The sequence below is a fragment of the Drosophila simulans genome, chromosome 2L (assembly GCF_016746395.2).
Source record: "Drosophila simulans strain w501 chromosome 2L, Prin_Dsim_3.1, whole genome shotgun sequence".
Classification (NCBI taxonomy): domain Eukaryota; kingdom Metazoa; phylum Arthropoda; class Insecta; order Diptera; family Drosophilidae; genus Drosophila; species Drosophila simulans.
The window spans coordinates 8,893,145-8,911,674 of record NC_052520.2 but is presented as its reverse complement, the minus strand read 5'-3'; the positions used below and the strand labels follow the sequence as shown (position 1 = coordinate 8,911,674).

Below are 18,530 nucleotides of genomic sequence, written 5' to 3'. Positions count from 1 at the left end.
TCACAGTTGATAATTAAGAATTTATATCTGACCATATCAGGATGGCTCGAGGTGCAGGTGCACCAAGAAAAATTCTAAGCCAATTAGTAGCCAGTGTGGCTGGGTGTACGAGATGTGTAAATATTTTACTCAAGCCCCTAATCACCTTTGAATGGCCGCATTAGCCCAAATAGGCCTTGAAGGACATTGAGTTGGAGTTAATAAACCGGCAAGGACTGAAGTAATTCTGATTGTGGGGCATCTATTTATAAATGCTCGCAGGTGCCAAGAGATTTTCATTGTTAGTTTCATCTAATTATATAAATATATCAATTGATTGTAATTCAACTTAAAGGAACACTTATTTTTTAAACAAAATAAGTGACAAATTTATTATTTTACATGAAGTACTGGCATACCATCAATAGTCTTATGTACCTCACCACTTTTCTTTGGACCATCCTCGAACACAATGTGCTCAAATAATTTATTGTATTGCACATATAATTCGATTGTAGGTATTTTCATAATTTCTCATCCTTTCAACGCACTTTACGCCAAACAGAGGGGCTCCTTAGCCAGTGTCCTTAATCACAGATGTTCGGTTCGAGTTGCTTAACCCTAAGTTGGCCGCCCCCGTCTGCCATTGTGTACACACGTTGGCCAAAACGCGTAGCCTTAATTAAGCTTGAAAAGGGGATTTAATAGCCAAAGGACCCGCCCAGAGGGCCCAAGGACGAGCACGGGACACGAGCTGTGCTCACTGCTGGTCATTGCAAGGATTTGCCTTACGCATAAGCTGGAAAAGCAAACCCAGGACTGCTGGTCAGGTGTGGGTTCAATGTCAATTGGTTCGTTGGCTGGTTGGTTCGTTTTGGTCAATTCGGCTGTTGTTATCGTTGTTGTTGCCTTGTCCTTGTGTCGACGGCACATGACATGTCACAAATTCCAACAAATTAGGCGTCGCATCTGTGGTTGTCCATGGATCGATATGAGACCAATTTGATCGATATGAAGTTTCCTTGAGCTTTGAACTTCTTCGAGTGTCCTTGACGGGCCTATTACACCTGTTCCCTCGTCCAGTGTCAACTTCAAAAACGAACCCTCAGCGAATTCAATAGAATTTTAATTGAACACATTTTGGAAACTTTGACAGCTGTCCACACATCGCGTCTAGTCCTCCCCCCCAAAAAAAGAGGTATCATTGAACTGCAACCAGAAGTAAACTAAATAATTAACGTCAATTAATAGTGTGAAATATTAATTGAAAGCCCGCCCACTGCACATCACATAGCCCAGTGTTCCAATTCCCAACTACTGTATAAAGAATCCAACCCTATGTCACCACTCCCCGCCCCACGGGATTTATCAATTTGGGGCTCTTGTCACTGTGGGTCGCCATGACTGCGCAATTTCTCCGCCATCGAAGTCATGAAAGTGATTCACAATGAACACATACCTTATGGCAGACTCATGATGGGTGAACACACTTTCGAAACGAACCAAAGGACATTTGTATATGGCTAGTTCTATCATAACTGCAAATTATAAAAATGCCATTATAAATTATTTATTTATTTGAATTTTGAAAATTCAAAAAAATAACAGAATGAATTTTGGTATAACTTACAAGGAAAGCTTTCAAAGCTAAAAAATATCTTATTTCCAAACTTATGTTGTATATAATTTTGATCATTCAGCAGTCTTTGCTTAAATGCAGAAATTAATAAGTTAAAATTTGAAATCTTTAATATTAACTGTAACTATTTTTTTGAACCACATAACGTGGGTATATTGGCTCTTGACTTGAACAGCTGCAAGTCAGAGGATTTATTTACACCTATGAAAACGGAACTCTTACCGCCAACAAAAAACGGCATAGACGACAGGACACCAGCACGCCAGCACGGAAAACAAAACAAAAACCGGGAAAATGTTTTAAAAACCATGCCCCACATACGCGAGAGCCCGCACATGTGTGTGCAGGATGTATGAGAAACGCACCGCTGGCTCCAGGACACAGGACACAGGACACTTTGTTTGGAGCGCATAAACAAATGGCGGCCCATGAATGACACGGACATGTGAGGTGGATTTCTGATGGGGGCACAGAGGTATCCTAAGGTCGTGCGTGAGACTTCCAATGGGGCAGGACAAGGAAATCCCGACCACCCACGCCGAACTGGAACTGCATTGGGGGTACGAAACTGCTGGAACCGCTGCTCATAAAGTATTCATTAATTGGAATAGTGACCAGGGGAACCGGGCTCGTAGAGCTAAAAACCGAGTCAGTTGTCAATTCAGAAACTCAGTTTCGTTTCGGACGTTCGTCGAGGTGTACGTGCTCGGTTTGTTGAACTGCTGAACCGTTGAACTGCTGAACTGTGGCACCGTGTAGCTAGCACTCGGAAATCGAAAATCGGTACCCAAATCGGGCGAGTTCGCGGCTAATGCAGGAATCAAAACACCAAAACCGGCAACGTCATGTAGTTCGTTGTGGTGCGTGTTGCCGACGATAAAGTGCGAGAACAAGTATCCCAGAGATACCAATAATAAATGTACACATATTTATAATATACATCGAGCGAATTCCACTCGCGGTAGTCATGGACAGTCGAAGTTATAGAATGCAAAACATTTGTGCAATTCTAACAATTTCCATTGAGAACTGCTACTGATTCTTCTTTTTATTTTCAACGAGATAATCATTTTAAAGTTGCAAGTGAGTGGACTCGAGTGTGTGTGTGGTGTGCGGTAGGGAAAACACTATTGCGAAAATTCAGCTATACTGGCCACCGAATGGATAATGGGTATTTGTTTAGACACAGGTGAGTAATGCCACATGCAGCAGATTTGTAATCAAAGATTAGCATTGCCTCTCCACGGCCAAAGATAACAAAAAGAACCCTAATGAGTCGCGCAGGCGAACACGACAGGTGAAACACGGTATAGAAACTTCATGGGTTTTTGTGACCACGAATTTTCAATGGCAATGGGCTTAAAGGTATAGAATAGCTACTAGCTGATCACTGAAAAATATTAACTATTTTGCAGCATACTTTCGGGATTCCATTGTTATAACATAACAATAACATAAAGTAAATATATTTAAAAGAAATATAAGAATAGAAATATAAATTGACTACAAAACGATCCCCATACCATAACGTAACTCTTTTTTTCCTTTTTGGTCTCGGTGATATATTCAATTGACCACAACTCAAAGGACAGGTTCAATTGAAATTACTGCAATCACTTTGCTTGAAATTTATTGAAAGAAAAAACAATTATCTGTGACAAAACGTTGCTTTTATATGTGTACACATGGCGTTATATCAAAATCGAGACCTTGCCCAACGGTATAATTTGTATCGGAACTTGGACTCTTTTGGCCTCCATGGCTGCCAGGTCCTTGGACATGTTCGTTGACCAGTCCGAAGCTAGTACACATAAATCCTGAAACTAGCGTCACTCACAAAAACAAAAAGAATAGCGACACAAAAGGGAAATCCCCGAGACGAAAAGGGATAGCAACAATAACAAAACATGTCAATTAAATAAAACTGCAGGAAAATCAATAAAAATGTCACAAGACTGAACTGGTTCCGCGGGTGGGAAAACGTGAAATTTCTATGGGGAAATTTAGAGGGGTATGTGCTCGGTATTGAATGCTATGGAATCGCCATGCCGCAGCTGATTTTCCATGAATGAATTCAGCGGTGACGCCATTCTATACTAAACACGGTTGCCATACAATTAAATAATTGTTAAACATGTTTTAATGATGGGCTTTGCGATTTGTTTCGATCCCTGGCTCCCTTCCCACCACCCAACGAGTGCGTGTGGTTTCTGTCACTAATTTCCTACTCCTGGCAAATTGCTTCCGGCCTCGGTGAAGGCTGGCTAATGGCTAATGCCAACTTGGCACGTTATGTCTGCCCTTGCCTTTTTCCGGTCCCCGGTTTCCTTGCGCTAACTTGCCAACACATCCGGTTTCCGGTTTGAAAAATTTCTGCGCTTTTGCCGAAGTCAACTGTTGCTTCTACTTGGGTTTTTAAAAGCATTTAACTAATGAGTTGCAGTCCATTAAATTCTTTGTAAAATTTGGAGAATTGGTATATTATTTCTTTTCATTGAAAATTTAATTTTAATTCCGTATTTAGGACCGATTACATTTTATTGATAATTTAAAATAATTCATTTAAATTGGATAGATGCCAGCGCGGCACAAGATACCGGCGAACCAGGCAACGATTGGAATCTTACACGGAATCGAAATGGCCAAAATGCTGGCGATTTGGAGACCGCTGCGGCGGCAGGACGATTGGGTTCTACCAATGTCGGCGCTATCGATATGCAAAATGCTGGAAAAATCAAATTCGATCCGCCCAAAGTGCCAGTGATATTTGTTTTAGGCGGCCCCGGTAGTGGCAAGGTCACCCATTGCGATACCTTCATGCAGGAGCGACGCGGCGTAACGCACATCAATATGATGGATCTCCTCCAGCAATATGCAATGGGCAATGGTAAGATATTTGGGGTATTGAAGCCAGACGGTATATAAAAGTATGCTATTGAGGAGATACATATGTCTGTTTTGCAATAAAAACTAATTTATAATATAGTGCTGCATACTTTTAGACACTTCGACCATAGTTCGTAGTCTATTAATTTATTTCCCCACAGACATGCAAGACTTTTCGCAACTGTCGTCGAAAACAGTCACTGAGGTGCTGATGTTGGAAATGAAAATGGCTCCAGCTGCCAAAGCATACCTGATATCGGGATATCCACGCTCCATGCGCGACGTAGTCGAGTATTCTGAAAAGGTAATTTTCCACGCAACCGGCTATTTTTCGCTGTCTTCCCCACCAGCTCACCCAATTATTGTGAAGCCATTTTGGTTGCCGCACTCTTTATTTGCCCAGTAAATTGCTGCTGAACTATTTCAACTAATTAACTGGCAAATGGGTCGGCGACAGTGTGTTTATTTGGCCATAATTCCCATGGATTTACGGATTATATATGCAAGTGCTAATTGGACGGACTGGGTGCAAACGGCACTTGGGGAGTTTCAAGCACATGGCGTTAACTATGGTATATAGACCTATCATTGCATAAGTAGGACATAACAATTTGAAGCCATAAATAAAAATTAATCTTCTTTGATTGATTTTTTTCTCTACTTCCTTTCAGATTCAAGTCGTGAATGGCGTGATTCTAATATCCTGGCGCCAATCGGTTCTACAGAAGCAAATCGATTATGGGGCCAAATTAGGTCATGTAGTACTCTCCTTAGCCAAAATGGAATTAGAAAATTTCTTTAAAAATGTGATGCCAGTCGCCGATTATTTTGATCAGAGCGACATGTTGTTGGCCGTAAGTATATTGTACATTGCAATAATGATCATATCAATAATATATCTTAATTGCTTCCATTTTTTACAGGTGAATGGCGAACGTGCGCCCACAGAGGTATACAAAGACTTTCGCACCGCCGTCCTCGATATACTGAGCACCCTCGAGAACCAAGAGGCCGTGATGAATGGAGTTACAGGTATGGGCAGAGGGATACATGATATACCCGGCAGTATAGTTAGCGTAGACACCGCACCAAGTCAAGCCCAACAAGGGACTCAAATTGCAGAAGACAACGTGACCAATGCCTCTGAAACTGCGGGAACAGTTTTGGCCAGAGATTTGGCGATCGAACGGATGGATGGTGGGCCAAATGGAGCCGTGACAGCCCTGAAAACGGGCACCACCAGTGCGGACGATGACAGCGGTGTTGTGGTCACCCAGCAGCCAAAGTTGCGCCAGGTTGCTGGACCAAACGAATCGGGATCGGATCTGCCACCTATTATATGGGTGATCGGTGGTCCGGGCAGCAACAAGGCCACGCTCTGCCTCAAGGCTGTGGGACTTAATCCTGGCTGGGCTCACATCAGGTATGTTGCATTGGATGTGCTCACCAAATCATTTTGCTTAAACTGATATCATTTTTTAAGTGTCGGTCGTCTTTTGCGCAATATCACGGACTCTGCACCACGTGCCAATACGGAAAGCTTCGCCGTCAAGGAAGCCTTGGCCGCTGGGGATATGGCCCCAGAAAAGTCACTGAATCAGCTCCTGGAAACCAATCTGCGCCAGTTACGAGATAGAACTGGAATTATCGTAGATGGTTATCCCAGAAACCTGCAGCAAGTCAAGTACTTTGAGAACAAGGTAATCTATAGGATGGCTAAACCACAATTTAAAAGTAATTAATTTAATTTACTCCCTTTTGCATTGCTTAGTACAAACAACGACCGCCTATTATCCTGCTGGATTGCTCAAAACTTCAGTTGGGCAGAGGACGTATAGATGATACGGTTTCCTCCTTTCGCCGTCGCCTGGAACTCTTTCGTGAGCAAACTCTGCCCATGCTCAAGATTCTGGATACCAGTAATCGTTTGCAGATTGTAAGTAACCGAAGAAGACTCCGAAAATAAAAAATAACTTTTATACAATATATAAATATATTGACAGGTCGATGGAGACACAGATAGTCCATCTGTGCAGCGCGAGTTCGAGCGTCTCATCCGGAATCACATCCAGCGTTTGTTGAACAAAACCGATGATATCGACGACTCAGCCGACTTGGGTAATCAGATGATGCGGAACGAGCAAACGGACGCCATTCTACACGATCTGGAGACCAATGTGCCAGGTGCCGTGCCCACGATTAGTCACCACGTGAGCATGATGAACGGCCATCTGAAAAATCGCGGAAGCGCCTTGGGGAGTGGGAAGCCCCACGGCCAGATGATGAACGGACATGTTCCCGGCAGACCCGGAACCGGACCCGTGGGCCAACCTGTGCCCGTCGATTTCCGGCACATGCTGGAGGAGGCCGAGCGATATCCGGTCGACTCATATATGTAGATGTAGGCTTAAAGGAATCCGTAGTGCAGACGGATATCCAAGTTTTATAGTTTTCTAATCAACCTATACTAAGCGTACTGTTAATGCTGGTTTGTTGAATTATCGAATGTAGTTCGGGGGACCAATGCGTAAGTTAGTCCGGCTAGATTAAGAGTTAGAAGAATTCAATTCAATACTTTATTTCACTAGACGAGTACCGATTTAGAATAAGAGTGCGTTAGGGGTAGCCGTTAGAATGTACGATTTCAATAAAATCACAAGAGTTGAAAGTTGCTCAAGAAATTAATTATGATTGATATTTTTCCAACTTTGCTTTAATGTGGTAGTAATTTTTCCAACAAGTACAATTGATTGAGTTCGTTACAGGTCCTCCTAAGTCGAAAGGCGCAGACTGAGCAGTATCACAATGGACCGCAAATATTCCAGGAACCTATCATCCAGACCGACCCATCTGAGCTTGGATTCTATTGTTGCGTTTCATTTTCTTCAGGTTGACCAAATAATCTTCGCCTTTCAGCAAAGGAATGCAGGGGAAAACTAATGTAAGGAGCTTTAAACTTAAACTTTATTTTGAACATGAGAGACTGAATCAGTGGAGGTCACTTAAGCAAATACAATATAGTTTTGCGAGCTTATCATCGATGCATGTGGAGTCTTCTTTGTAGGAATTCGTTCTGCTGATTTTCTCAACATTTACTTCGGCCCTTTGGGTGGAATTATGGTATACCACTGTGGCCTGGAAGTCAGCACTATTCTGCTTCACTTTAAACTTAACACGATAAACCGCTGTTTCCGATTCCATCAGGGGTTGGTGCCAATCGATGTTCAGACCCGTTTTTATCTCAGTATTATGGACATAATCTAGCGTCAGATTACTGCAAAGACTGGTTAAGTTCTTTTGAACGAAATACTCGTTCATTCGATCGATCACACTGTGGGCAATAGGAGTCGTCCAACCCTGTCCCGAGATGCGCTTGAAGGGTTCGCAGGTGCACCAGTGCTCCTCAATGCCCGCTTGCGAACAGGTTCGACCCTCCGGCAGGGGATAGAATAGCGACTGGCAGGTGGGGCAGTCGAAGGACTTGGGTAGCTCTCGACCATCTGGGGTGCCTCCGATCTCGATGATATGTTTCAGCGTGTTGTGGAGGTCAAAGTTGGAACTAAGCCTGTGTTGATTTAACTCCAGTGCCCTTGCATAAGATGGATATGTTTCACGGAACCACGGAGGCAGATATATAAACATCATGGGCAGCCGCTCCTCCAGAAAGCCCTCCTTCAGAGTGGTCAACTTACCAAATCTGGTTCCGTGGTCGGCGAAAAATATCATTATCATCTCCTCGAATTCCCCATCCGCATGCATATCGAGCAGATCTCCCAGCACCTTTTCCTGCATTGCTGATGGCATGAAGGTATCGTCGTGACTGAAGTGATTCGACCAAAACATTCCCCAAATGGGTCGATCGTGAACAAAACGCTTCGTGAACTGTAGGCCATAGTCGTAGATATAACGATTCGCTATCCTGCGACCCAGGCAGTATCGCATGTAGTCATGTTCCGGCAATCGGTACACATCCATTTCGGACTCCAGTGCTCTGAGCAATGGGCGAAAGTAGTAGTCCATGGGCTTTTTGGTGAAGCCGGGCTTCATGTAGTTGAAATGATTCGAGTTACTCTCGTCCTCCGCGTATCCTGTCAAATAGCTGGCGTTCTTGAAATACTTCCATATCATCGGCATCTCGTCAAAGCAGCCCTCCTTGTCCGTATCGCACACATTTTCCTTGGCCGTACTAGCAGAATATCCACTGAGTATAGCGAGTATGTTGGGAAATGAGTTGTCGGCAACCTGAAAGAAGACAACATAATTAAATTGTAACTATAAAATCTGGTATTTTTGAAAGTATTCTTGTCTTAAATATATTTATATTTTTAAATGGTAATGATGTTTTCAATATTTTTTAAGCCTTCTCTCACATCTAAATAATTATTTATCTTATCTGACAAGTTATCAAAGATATTTACTCTCGATGGGATCGTTGTTGCATGGCTACCGTAACAATGTTCAATATTTAACAACACAAACAGTTGTACTCGTCTGTTGCTTTTTTAAGCTTTTGCGATATAAGCGTGCATTTAAATATTGAGTTACAACAAACAAAATAAAAAAATATAAAATATAAAAAAATATTTACTTCTTCATATTAAGCGTATGTCTCATTCATGTTTACTTTAATTAGTCGCTGTCTTGAGTGGATGGCGCGTGGATACAGATCAGACGAGTTTGAGCTCCATGGAAATTTTTGACTTTTAAAGCTGTGTAAGCAATTTTCACCCTTCTAGTATGAATAACGAATAAGTCTGTGGATGCTTATGTCAAATTGTTTATCTTGTGTGCTAAGGCTTTTTTAATTCTTTGTTCTATTGTTGCTAAGTAAAAGAATATTAAAAGTGGCTGGTATATTCTGTAGATGTATGTTATGTGCTTGAGCATATGTCACTATATTATATATCTATATAAATACTTATATTCCTACCTTATTGTATCCTTGCATCTCGTACCATCCTGGGCCCCGTAGAAAGTTAAAAACCTTGGGCATAGTGCGTCGTAAGTTTATTCGGGAAAGAGAGTCGATACCGTACATAATCACGCTTGGCTTTCGAGCTGCCCTGGGTTTTATGAGATCCTTGGGCAGCGGCCGATGCTGGATGAAGGCAAAGGCATCCTTCTGAAGGACAACAATCGGATCCTCTGCAGTCTGGCACTCGACGATTATTCCCTCCACATGAACTGGGACCTCGTAACCACTCGTGAAATATTTTTTGGCCTTGAGACTGCAAACAAATATTTGTTAATGATTGACTAGCGTTTTTCAAGCGGAAAGGGGGCTCCCACTTGTCTTACTTGTCGTAGGTATCTGCACGCTTTCCATATTCGATTTCGCGGTAAAAGCAATTATAGTCCTTGTCTGTGAAATTAAGCAATTTATGAGCGACTTCATCGTCGATGTGCAGAAAATGCCGTTTGATAATTTTATTGTATGTCGTTGATATGAGATCGGTCTCATTCGAGCAGGTGACTAGTGTTTGCGGTTTGTACAACTCCATGGCCTCGTCGTTGAAAGGATCCACATAGGGAATATGGCACTTGGATGTTTTCACAAAGAATTTCTGCGGTTCAGTCTTAATCGAAACTCGAGAAAATCGCGTGGTAGGCGGATATAAATTATGATTTGCATTCGAAGACGTATTCGATGGATATACTAGAAAAAGCACGATGGTCAAAAAGCAGCACAGGGCGAGAATCTTGTAGAAAGAATAGCTGAAACATATTCTCAACTCCATGGTGTTCCTTCGACCACATTAACGACGCTACTGAGACGAAGTGGAAATGAATACCTCTAAATAAGAATAGCCCGGGCTTTGTTATCATTTCTTGTGAATGAACCACGTAGGTATTCTCGTAAATTTGCTCCCGAGCCCACTCTCGAACTTCTTCTGTTCATCGGCTGTCAAAAAATGGAATGTAAAGTGGCACGAGCAGTGATAGCTTTATGTGAGGGCAGGTTCGGGAATTTTGGGCAAACACCACGTAGAAGTGCAGTGCAGTTCGATGAGTTCAGTCAATTCTCTTCGTAGACAAAAAATGTTTAAAGTTAGATTAGCTAGCTCTAAGTTCTAATACTTAAAGAGCTCCTCGCAAAAGCGAAAATACGTTTTTAGGTTTATAGATCCGTCGAAGCCAGTCATTAGTTTACAAGTATTTGCAACACAATTTAAATAGCTTCCGCAAATATACTTGAAAATTTATAGTTCACAAAATTAGTAATAAAAACTGCAAGTTGAAAGGAAATACATATATATATTACATACAAATATTACTGGATAGTTGGTGTACTTTCATTGTTTCTTAACTTTGATAGGCATATGCAGAATAACTTTTGAGTACTATCGTCTACGCACTCCGCATCCGCTCTATAGATATTAATTCTGTTGATTAGTTCCACATTGATCTGAAGCTCTTCGGTTCTTCTATCGTAGAGAACGGTGGCAAAGAACTCAGCCAAATTCTGATGAACCTGGAATTTGGTATGATAATGTCGCAATCCCTTTCCCAGACCTACGTATTCATCGCTCTCTAGCATTCTTACTTCGGTGATGTTGATTACCCTCAGGGTGAGACTGCTACACAGATTCTGTAGGTTATTATATTGGAGGTATTGGTTAATGCGATCGACCACCAGTTCGGCCATGCGCCAAGTGCCGTGATCCTCCTGGACTTCCTCGTAGTTGTGGCAGGTACAGTAAGCCTCCGGTATGGCAGCCTCCGAACAGCTTCGACTTTCTGGCAACGGGTAGAATAGCGACTGACACTGGGGGCAGTCGTAGGACCACTTGGTATCCTCCACCAATCCTTCAATGTTTATAATGTGTTTCAAGGTATTGTACACGTCGAAGTTGGAACTCAACCGATTCTGATTCTGGGCGAGAGCCTCCACATATTGGGGATATTTCTCACGGAACCAGGGTGGTAAGTAAATAAACATTATCGGTTGCCTGCCCTCCAGAAACGATTCCTTCGTCCTCATTATTGGACCAAAGCGAGATCCGTGATCGGAGAAGAATATCATAATCGTATGCTCGAAAGATCCATCCTTCTCGAAATTAAGCAGGTCACCAACGATCTTGTGTTGCATGGCCGAGAGCATAGAGAAGTCATCGTGACTGATGTGATTTGACCAAAACATGCCCCAGATAGGGCGATCGGCCACGAATCGTTGCATAAACTGGCGGCAGTAATCGAAGATATAGCTATTGGCAAGTCGACGACCCAGGCAATATGCCATTTTACAACCCGGGCAATACAGTTTATTAGTTTGTTTTTCCAAGGCATCCAAAAGGGGACGAAAGTAGTAGTCTGTGGGCCTACTCAAAAACCCTGGTTTCACATAATTAAAAGTATTGCTGAACACTGTATCCTCCGCGTAGGCTGTTAAATAGCCGTTCTTTTTCATTTCCTTCCATATGAAGGGTATTTCATCTAAACATCCTGGCTGACTTGTATCGCATATTTGATTTTCCGCCGAACTTGGGGAGTATCCTGTTAGGATGGGAAATATGTTGGGATACGAATTATCAGCTACCTGAAATAAATCGTAAGTCTTAAAATAACTTTGCGACCATTGGTTTTCATTAGTTTCCAACCTTATTATAGCCCATCATTTCGTACCATCCTGGAGACTTAAGGAACTCGAACACCATTGGCATCAGCCGTCGAAGATTGGTGCGAGATACTGTATCTATGCCGTACATAATTACACTAGCCTTGCGATCTATCTCCAAGTTCGGAGGAGGCTTCTGGTATTGTACAAACGAAAAAGCGTCCTCTTGCAGGATGCGCTTCTCGTCCGCTGACCTACACTCCACCAGCATTCCTTCGACATTCAAGGGTACTACGTAGCCGTGAGTGAATTTAGTTTTGTTCCCCAACCTACTCAGCATAAAAAAGCCGTGTAAAAACTGAAACTAACTTTATAGATAACATTTACCTATCGTAGCGATCCGCAGACTGTCCGTGGGTAATGTTCTGGTAGAAGCAAGCAAAGTCATTGCTCTCTGACTGCGACAGCTTGTGAAGCACTTGCTCATCCACATGCAGGACATACTGTTTTAAAATGGAATCGAAGTGCACTGTAACCAGATCACTTTGATTGGAGCAACGTGTGAAGTTTTTTGGCGTGTACACTTTTGTGAACTCGGCATTAAAGGGCTCCACATACACCATTTGACACTTTGAGCTATTTACGTAGAAACGTTTTTCGCTTTTATTGTATTTTATTGTCAGCTCATCATCGTTTACCCCGAAAGACGTTATGTACCACACAATTAAGAGGAATAAAATAAATATGCACAAAATACATTTTTTATATGACACCGAACTAAAGGTCTTAATTTTCAACGTCATCGCAATTAGGACTATTAGAAAAGGAACTTGAAATAATTGTGTTTTTTAATTCAAAATAAATTCCCGAACCGAATGGGCAGAACTATGGCTAACAACTGACTTTGATCGGCTCCCAGAGATCGCAATCGATATAGTAGAGTGAAAACGAATAAACATTACATGAATATCCCTCGACTAAGATAATAAATGTTTGCTTACTTTTATACTCGGGTAAGTGTGGCAATAGCTTTGTTCAACACAACGTATATTCTGAAGTAATTAATATAGTTTCAGCTTGTTTTATTGAAGTTCAAGTATATTTTTACTATATTATAGCTCGCAGCTTTGACAAACAAACGCAATATAACTTTTGAATCTTATTGTTAACGCACTCTGAATCGGTGCCATACATATTAGTTCGACTGATGAGCTCCACATTCATCTGGAGCTCTTCGGTCTGCTTATCGTAGAGAACGGTGGCAAAGAACTCAGCCAAATTCTGATGAACTTGAAATTTGGTATGGTAGTGTCGCATTCCATTCTCTAAATCTACGTCCTTATCATCCATTCTTACTTCGGTGCTGTTGACTACCCTCAGTGTGAGGTTGCTACACAGATTCTGCAGATTATGGTAATGAAGGTATTTGTTCATGCGATCAACCACCAGATTGGCCAAGCGCCAAGTCCCTTCGTCTTCTGCGACTTCCTCGTAGTTGTGGCAAGTACAGTAGGCCTCCGCTATGGCAGCCTCCGAACAGCTACGATTCTCTGGTAGTGGATAAAAAAGCGACTGACACTGGGGGCAGTCGTAGGACCACTTGGTATCCTCCACCAAAGCTTCAATGTTTATAATGTGTTTCAAGGTATTGTACAGGTCGAAATTGGAACTCAACCGGTTCTGATTCTGGGCGAGAGCCTCCACATATTGGGGATATTTCTCACGGAACCAGGGTGGCAAGTAAATAAACATCATGGGCAGCCGCTCCTCTAGAAAAGCTTCCTTCGTGTACATAAGGGGACCGAAACGAGCTCCGTGATCCGAGAAGAATATCATTATGGTATGCTCGAAAGCCCCATCCTTTTCAAAACTGAGCAGATCTTCCAGGATCTTGTGCTGCATGGCCGAAAGCATAAATAAATCATCGTGGCTGTAATGGTTCGTCCAAAACATGCCCCAAATAGGACGATCGGCAACGTATCGTTGCATAAACTGGCGGCAGTAATCGAAGATATAGCTGTTGGCAAGTCGACGCCCCAGGCAGTATTTCATTACACAACCAGGGCAATATTGGATAAAAGTCTCATTTTCCAGGGCGGTTAGAAAAGGTCGAAAATAATAATCCGTGGGCTTCACTGCGAAGCCTGGCTTTGCATAGTTGAAGGTATTTGAGTGCTCCTCATCTTCAGCATAGGCCGTCAAATAACCATCTTTCTTGAAATCCTTCCATATGAAAGGTATTTTATCCAAACATCCATCAACATCCGTATTACAAATTTGAGTCTCTGCCGACTCGGGAGAAAAACCAGTTAGCATAGCGAATATGTTGGGAAATGAATTATCTGCCACCTAAATTATGAATATTTAAAAGAACTTTTTAGTACTAGAATAATATAGAATAATACATTTAACTACCTTGTTGTAGCCCATCATTTCGTACCATCCCGGAGACTTTAGGAACTCGTGTACCATGGGCATCATCCGACGAAGATTGGTGCGAGATACTGTATCTATGCCGTACATAATTACACTGGCCTTTTTAACTGGCTTCACTTTCTGCGGAGGATCCTTGTATTGCACAAACACGAAGGCATCTTTTTGAAGGACTCTCGTTTCGTCAGCGGTCCTGCACTCCACCAACATCCCTTCGACATCCAAGGGTACCAAATGGTTCTGACTGATTTTTGTTCTCTTACCTTTCCTGTATTTAACGAAACAAAATTTTTAGCAACCCCATTCTCATATAAAACACTCCATTACCCGTCGTAATGCTCCGCTGATTGACCATAAATAATTTGCTGATAAAAACAAGAAAAGTCATTCGTTTTTGACTCGGAGAGCTCATGAAGTACTTCCTCATTTGTATGGAGCACATATTGATTCAATATTTTATCGTAGTGTACAGAAACAAGATCACTTTCATTTGTGCACGGTATAAATGCCTTCGGGTGATTGATTTTCAGAAACTCCGCATTAAAGGGATCCACATAACGCATTTTACACTTTCCGGATTCGACATAAAAGCGTTTTTCCACTCCCTGAGAATCCTCAGCACTAAACTTTTCATCGAATCTAGCGGAATTCATGCTCCACAAGCATATTAAGGTTACAGCGAGAAAAGTCAAGATAAGTCTTTTAAATGAGTATGAAATAGACCGGGCCATTGCAAGTATTTCAGTCAACTAATAACTTTCAATTACCTTCAAAAACTGACTAGGCTACCGAAAAGAAATGGATTTCACGCTGAGTTTTGATTTTTAATCTCATTTAAATCAACACGTTAAAACGAACTGGCATGCAAATTATGTGTGCAATATTTAGTTCAGTTTGGAGTTAGGATGGAACCTTATAAGAAGCTGCTTTTCATTATACCTTTATTTCTAATAAGCCATTTGTCTATGAGTACGAAAAGACGGCCAGTTCTTCGAAACTCGCAATCTACTCAAGTCGAGCATGAGCACTATATCAAGACATCACAGTGCCATATACCATACATCAATAAACCATTAAAAAATGAAAAAGGGAACACCAAAAAACAAGACAAGATTTGTTCCAAAGATGAAAATTTGATAAACCTTCGCTTCGACGAGAAAACCCATCAATATTTATTGTATGTAAATGTTCATGCGGCACAGCTAAAACTAAGATCTATGGAAAAGAAATCTGCCAACCTGGTTGGATACAATTGCAGTTATCGTGAGATTAAAAGGGTAAATCGCAGCTATATTGTTGATGAACCTGTTGTGTATGTATGCTATTTAACAGATCGTAGGTTTAAAATTTAAGATACATTTTTATACAGCCTTGGTGATGAAGTTACATTTTGGGATGGCTATATTGTTCCCCGCACTGTGGAGGGCATGCGTGCATCCTGCCGAAATGAACTGGAGGAGGATCTACATTCAGATACTTTTGTCCTAGTGCAAACTCCTAAGATATATGCACCACTTATTTCTTGGCACCGCATACCGAGTGTTATAATGATTGGAATCGATGGCATTTCCCAGATCAACTTTCGCCGCAACTTTCCTCTTGTATTCAATCATCTTAAAATGCAGGATTGGTTTAAGATGAACGGATACACAAGAATTGGTGAGAACACCGAGTCCAATTTAATGGCTGTCCTGACTGGCTACAGTCCTCACACTTTGATGAATCTCAAATGCGACTCGAGTGGGATTGGTTGCCTCAAAACTGTTCCGCTGATATGGAAGCATTTCAAAAAGAAGGGTTTTATAACAGCCTACGGCGAGGAAATGTCCAATTTGACAATGTTTGATTCGGAAAAATATGGGATTTTTGAAGGTACCATTGACTATTATGCTCGTCATAAGAATCGTCAAAGTTGCACTGATAGGCGATTTGATAGCAAGGATAACTACGACTATTGTGAGGAATTTTTAAAACGACATGCAAATGCCTCCCGTCCATTCTTCGGAGTTTTCTTTGGAAACGGAATAACCCATAAATCCTATGATAATCCCAAAATACAAACTGAACTTTTGGATAGAGTGAAGAAATTCAAGAAAATGGGTATTCTTACCCAGTCAATTGTCGTTCTATTCAGCTATCCTGTGCTGAATAACTTTTCTAAGCAAGATTTACCAATTTTGTATATTTGGCTGCCTCCTTGGTTTAGAGCATTCCGTCCAGAAATTGTTCAAGCCTTGAGGATCAATAGTAAACGTTTGACTTCTCCATACGATCTTCATCTCACACTGCAACACCTCTTGGAACTGGGAGAACGTTGGCCACGAGCGGTGGACAGGCTGGTGGATTGCCCCACTTGTCAAACCCTTTTTGCTCCAGTTCCTGAAAATCGAACCTGTTCAGATGCTGGCATAGGAGAATTCCAATGTCCATGTGATAGCTACAAGCTGCTTAGATCCAATCAAATGAAGCAATTGTCGGTGGGAAAGCAAATCGTGCGCAGCATAAATGAATTCCTTAACCATCACAACTTGCAGGATCTGTGCCATAATCTTACACTGAAATCCGTCAAAATGGTGTTGCAACGAAAGGACAGAAAATTATCAAGTGGCAGCACCTATAGAGTATATTTCACTGCCAATCCAAATAACGCAGAATTTTCCACAACTAGCCGCTACGATAACAATCGCCAAGAACTGGAATATATAAATGTGGAGTCCATGAACCGATTGAATAACTATCAAAATGACTCGAGTTGCATGCGAAGATTGCGAGGCAGAAAGTTTTGTATATGCAAGAGCCAAATACTAGAGGAAATTTCAGTAACCGCTAAGGTAAATGTGAATGGACAGAAGGAAAGTAGGCAAGTGGAAAATCCCAGTACTTCAGAGCTCAAAAAATTAATCCCAAATAAAAATAAAATAGATGATAGTTTATATGAATTACCAGACATGCGAGAAAACGATCAAAACATTGAAACATTGAACATTGAAGTTATCTCGGTGTAACTAATAATAAATTCAGTTCTCTGACAAGATCGGGTTATATACTTTTGGGTTATAATCCAAGTGATTTGAACAATATAAGCTTAAAGCTCTAGGTGCTATCCATATATCAACGTTGTTAAAACCAGGGTTATCTCACTTTTACCTTCTCAGGTAAACCTTGCTAAAAACAATCTCAGATAGTGCACACTTACACAATCAGACCCATAAGTTACTGAGTTCAAACGACAAATGATCCTGGAATGGGACAATTTTATTTCCTTGGCTTCACTTTTTTGAAAACTTAATTGTTACATCTTATGTTAAGATGTCAAACTCATTGGAATATCCACAATATGTGTCTACTTTGACTTACATACATATATTAACCTATAAAATTACAATAATTTCTTAAATCTACAACCAAAATCTAACACCTGGGAGCAAATAATTACACACCCATATTCAATTTAGCCTGCATTTTTAATGCAAAACTTTCCACACTTACAATAAAATAATTGACAGTAAGATAAAGATAAGATTAACAGTGCCGTAAATCCCTAATTTATTTGATATCTAGAACTCTCAAGTCGCTCATACTAAGCGGGATGCGTCAAGAAATAATTTTATCTTTGTTTGCTTGTAGGTGAAAAATGACAGGTGTCACACAACACTGAAGAACTTCGTTGTCGGACACCGGAAAATACATTTTATATCTTTTTACAATGCTTTTAGCTATGCCATTAGTTTGTAAAGCGGAAATGAAAGCACTTATCTAATTCTTGGGACTGCGGAAGTTGTGCTGGGTCACATATTAAATATCCAATCAATATGTCGAATCGTCAGATAAATTGATACTTGTGCCCAGGTTCAGAGCCAGAACTTCTGCCTCATGATTAGCCGCTTATCATTTGAAAGGCTGTGTTTTGTCTACTTATTAACATTGTTTACTAATTCATTATGATAATGGGCCGTCGGCGACTATCAGTATCAGTTCAGATGAGGACAGGCACCCCCGAGGCACAGTGGCGTAATTTAAAGTTTTGGTTGAATGTGC

The 18,530-nt window shown here is 41.3% G+C and overlaps 5 protein-coding genes across 9 annotated transcripts; 2 read left to right on the top strand and 3 right to left on the bottom strand.

Moving 5' to 3' along the window:
• The first annotated feature begins 2,339 nt into the window (after positions 1 to 2,339).
• On the top strand, positions 2,340 to 7,189 carry LOC6731588 (adenylate kinase isoenzyme 5). 2 transcript variants are annotated; one of them, XM_016178598.3, is made up of 9 exons: positions 2,340 to 2,807; positions 4,194 to 4,505; positions 4,666 to 4,808; positions 5,176 to 5,358; positions 5,428 to 5,536; positions 5,627 to 5,927; positions 5,988 to 6,204; positions 6,276 to 6,440; positions 6,508 to 7,189. In XM_016178598.3, exons 1-9 carry the CDS (start codon positions 2,786 to 2,788, stop codon positions 6,901 to 6,903), a joined length of 1,848 nt encoding a protein of 615 aa, XP_016024264.1. In that variant the 5' UTR covers positions 2,340 to 2,785; the 3' UTR covers positions 6,904 to 7,189. The 2 variants fall into 2 exon arrangements, with proteins under 2 accessions (XP_016024264.1, XP_016024265.1); XM_016178599.3 differs by having other exon boundaries at positions 5,428 to 5,927.
• Positions 7,190 to 7,446: 257 nt separating this feature from the next.
• On the bottom strand, positions 7,447 to 10,307 carry LOC6731587. 3 transcript variants are annotated; one of them, XM_002078692.4, is made up of 3 exons: positions 9,803 to 10,307; positions 9,435 to 9,732; positions 7,447 to 8,746 (listed from the first exon to the last, which is right to left on the bottom strand). In XM_002078692.4, exons 1-3 carry the CDS (start codon positions 10,240 to 10,242, stop codon positions 7,493 to 7,495), a joined length of 1,992 nt encoding a protein of 663 aa, XP_002078728.1. In that variant the 5' UTR covers positions 10,243 to 10,307; the 3' UTR covers positions 7,447 to 7,492. The 3 variants fall into 3 exon arrangements, with proteins under 3 accessions (XP_002078728.1, XP_044779872.1, XP_016024263.1); XM_044923937.1 differs by lacking the exons at positions 9,435 to 9,732; positions 9,803 to 10,307 and adding an exon at positions 9,129 to 9,259; XM_016179831.3 differs by lacking the exons at positions 9,435 to 9,732; positions 9,803 to 10,307 and adding an exon at positions 9,093 to 9,247.
• Positions 10,308 to 10,401: 94 nt separating this feature from the next.
• Positions 10,402 to 12,971, bottom strand: LOC6731586. Of its 2 annotated transcripts, XM_039298592.2 has the most exons (4): positions 12,447 to 12,970; positions 12,103 to 12,388; positions 11,049 to 12,041; positions 10,402 to 10,976 (listed from the first exon to the last, which is right to left on the bottom strand). In XM_039298592.2, exons 1-4 carry the CDS (start codon positions 12,860 to 12,862, stop codon positions 10,776 to 10,778), a joined length of 1,896 nt encoding a protein of 631 aa, XP_039154526.1. In that variant the 5' UTR covers positions 12,863 to 12,970; the 3' UTR covers positions 10,402 to 10,775. The 2 variants fall into 2 exon arrangements, with proteins under 2 accessions (XP_039154526.1, XP_016024262.1); XM_016179830.3 differs by having other exon boundaries at positions 10,402 to 12,041; positions 12,447 to 12,971.
• Positions 12,972 to 13,124: 153 nt separating this feature from the next.
• LOC6731585 lies at positions 13,125 to 15,263 on the bottom strand. The gene is made up of 3 exons (XM_002078690.4): positions 14,820 to 15,263; positions 14,475 to 14,760; positions 13,125 to 14,408 (listed from the first exon to the last, which is right to left on the bottom strand). Exons 1-3 carry the CDS (start codon positions 15,221 to 15,223, stop codon positions 13,167 to 13,169), a joined length of 1,932 nt encoding a protein of 643 aa, XP_002078726.2. The 5' UTR covers positions 15,224 to 15,263; the 3' UTR covers positions 13,125 to 13,166.
• A 108-nt stretch (positions 15,264 to 15,371) lies between these two features.
• LOC6731584 lies at positions 15,372 to 17,524 on the top strand. Its single transcript, XM_016178600.3, has 2 exons — positions 15,372 to 15,804; positions 15,862 to 17,524. The coding sequence occupies exons 1-2, from the start codon at positions 15,398 to 15,400 to the stop codon at positions 17,495 to 17,497; spliced, it is 2,043 nt and encodes a 680-aa protein (XP_016024261.1). The 5' UTR covers positions 15,372 to 15,397; the 3' UTR covers positions 17,498 to 17,524.
• The last annotated feature ends 1,006 nt before the right edge of the window (positions 17,525 to 18,530 follow it).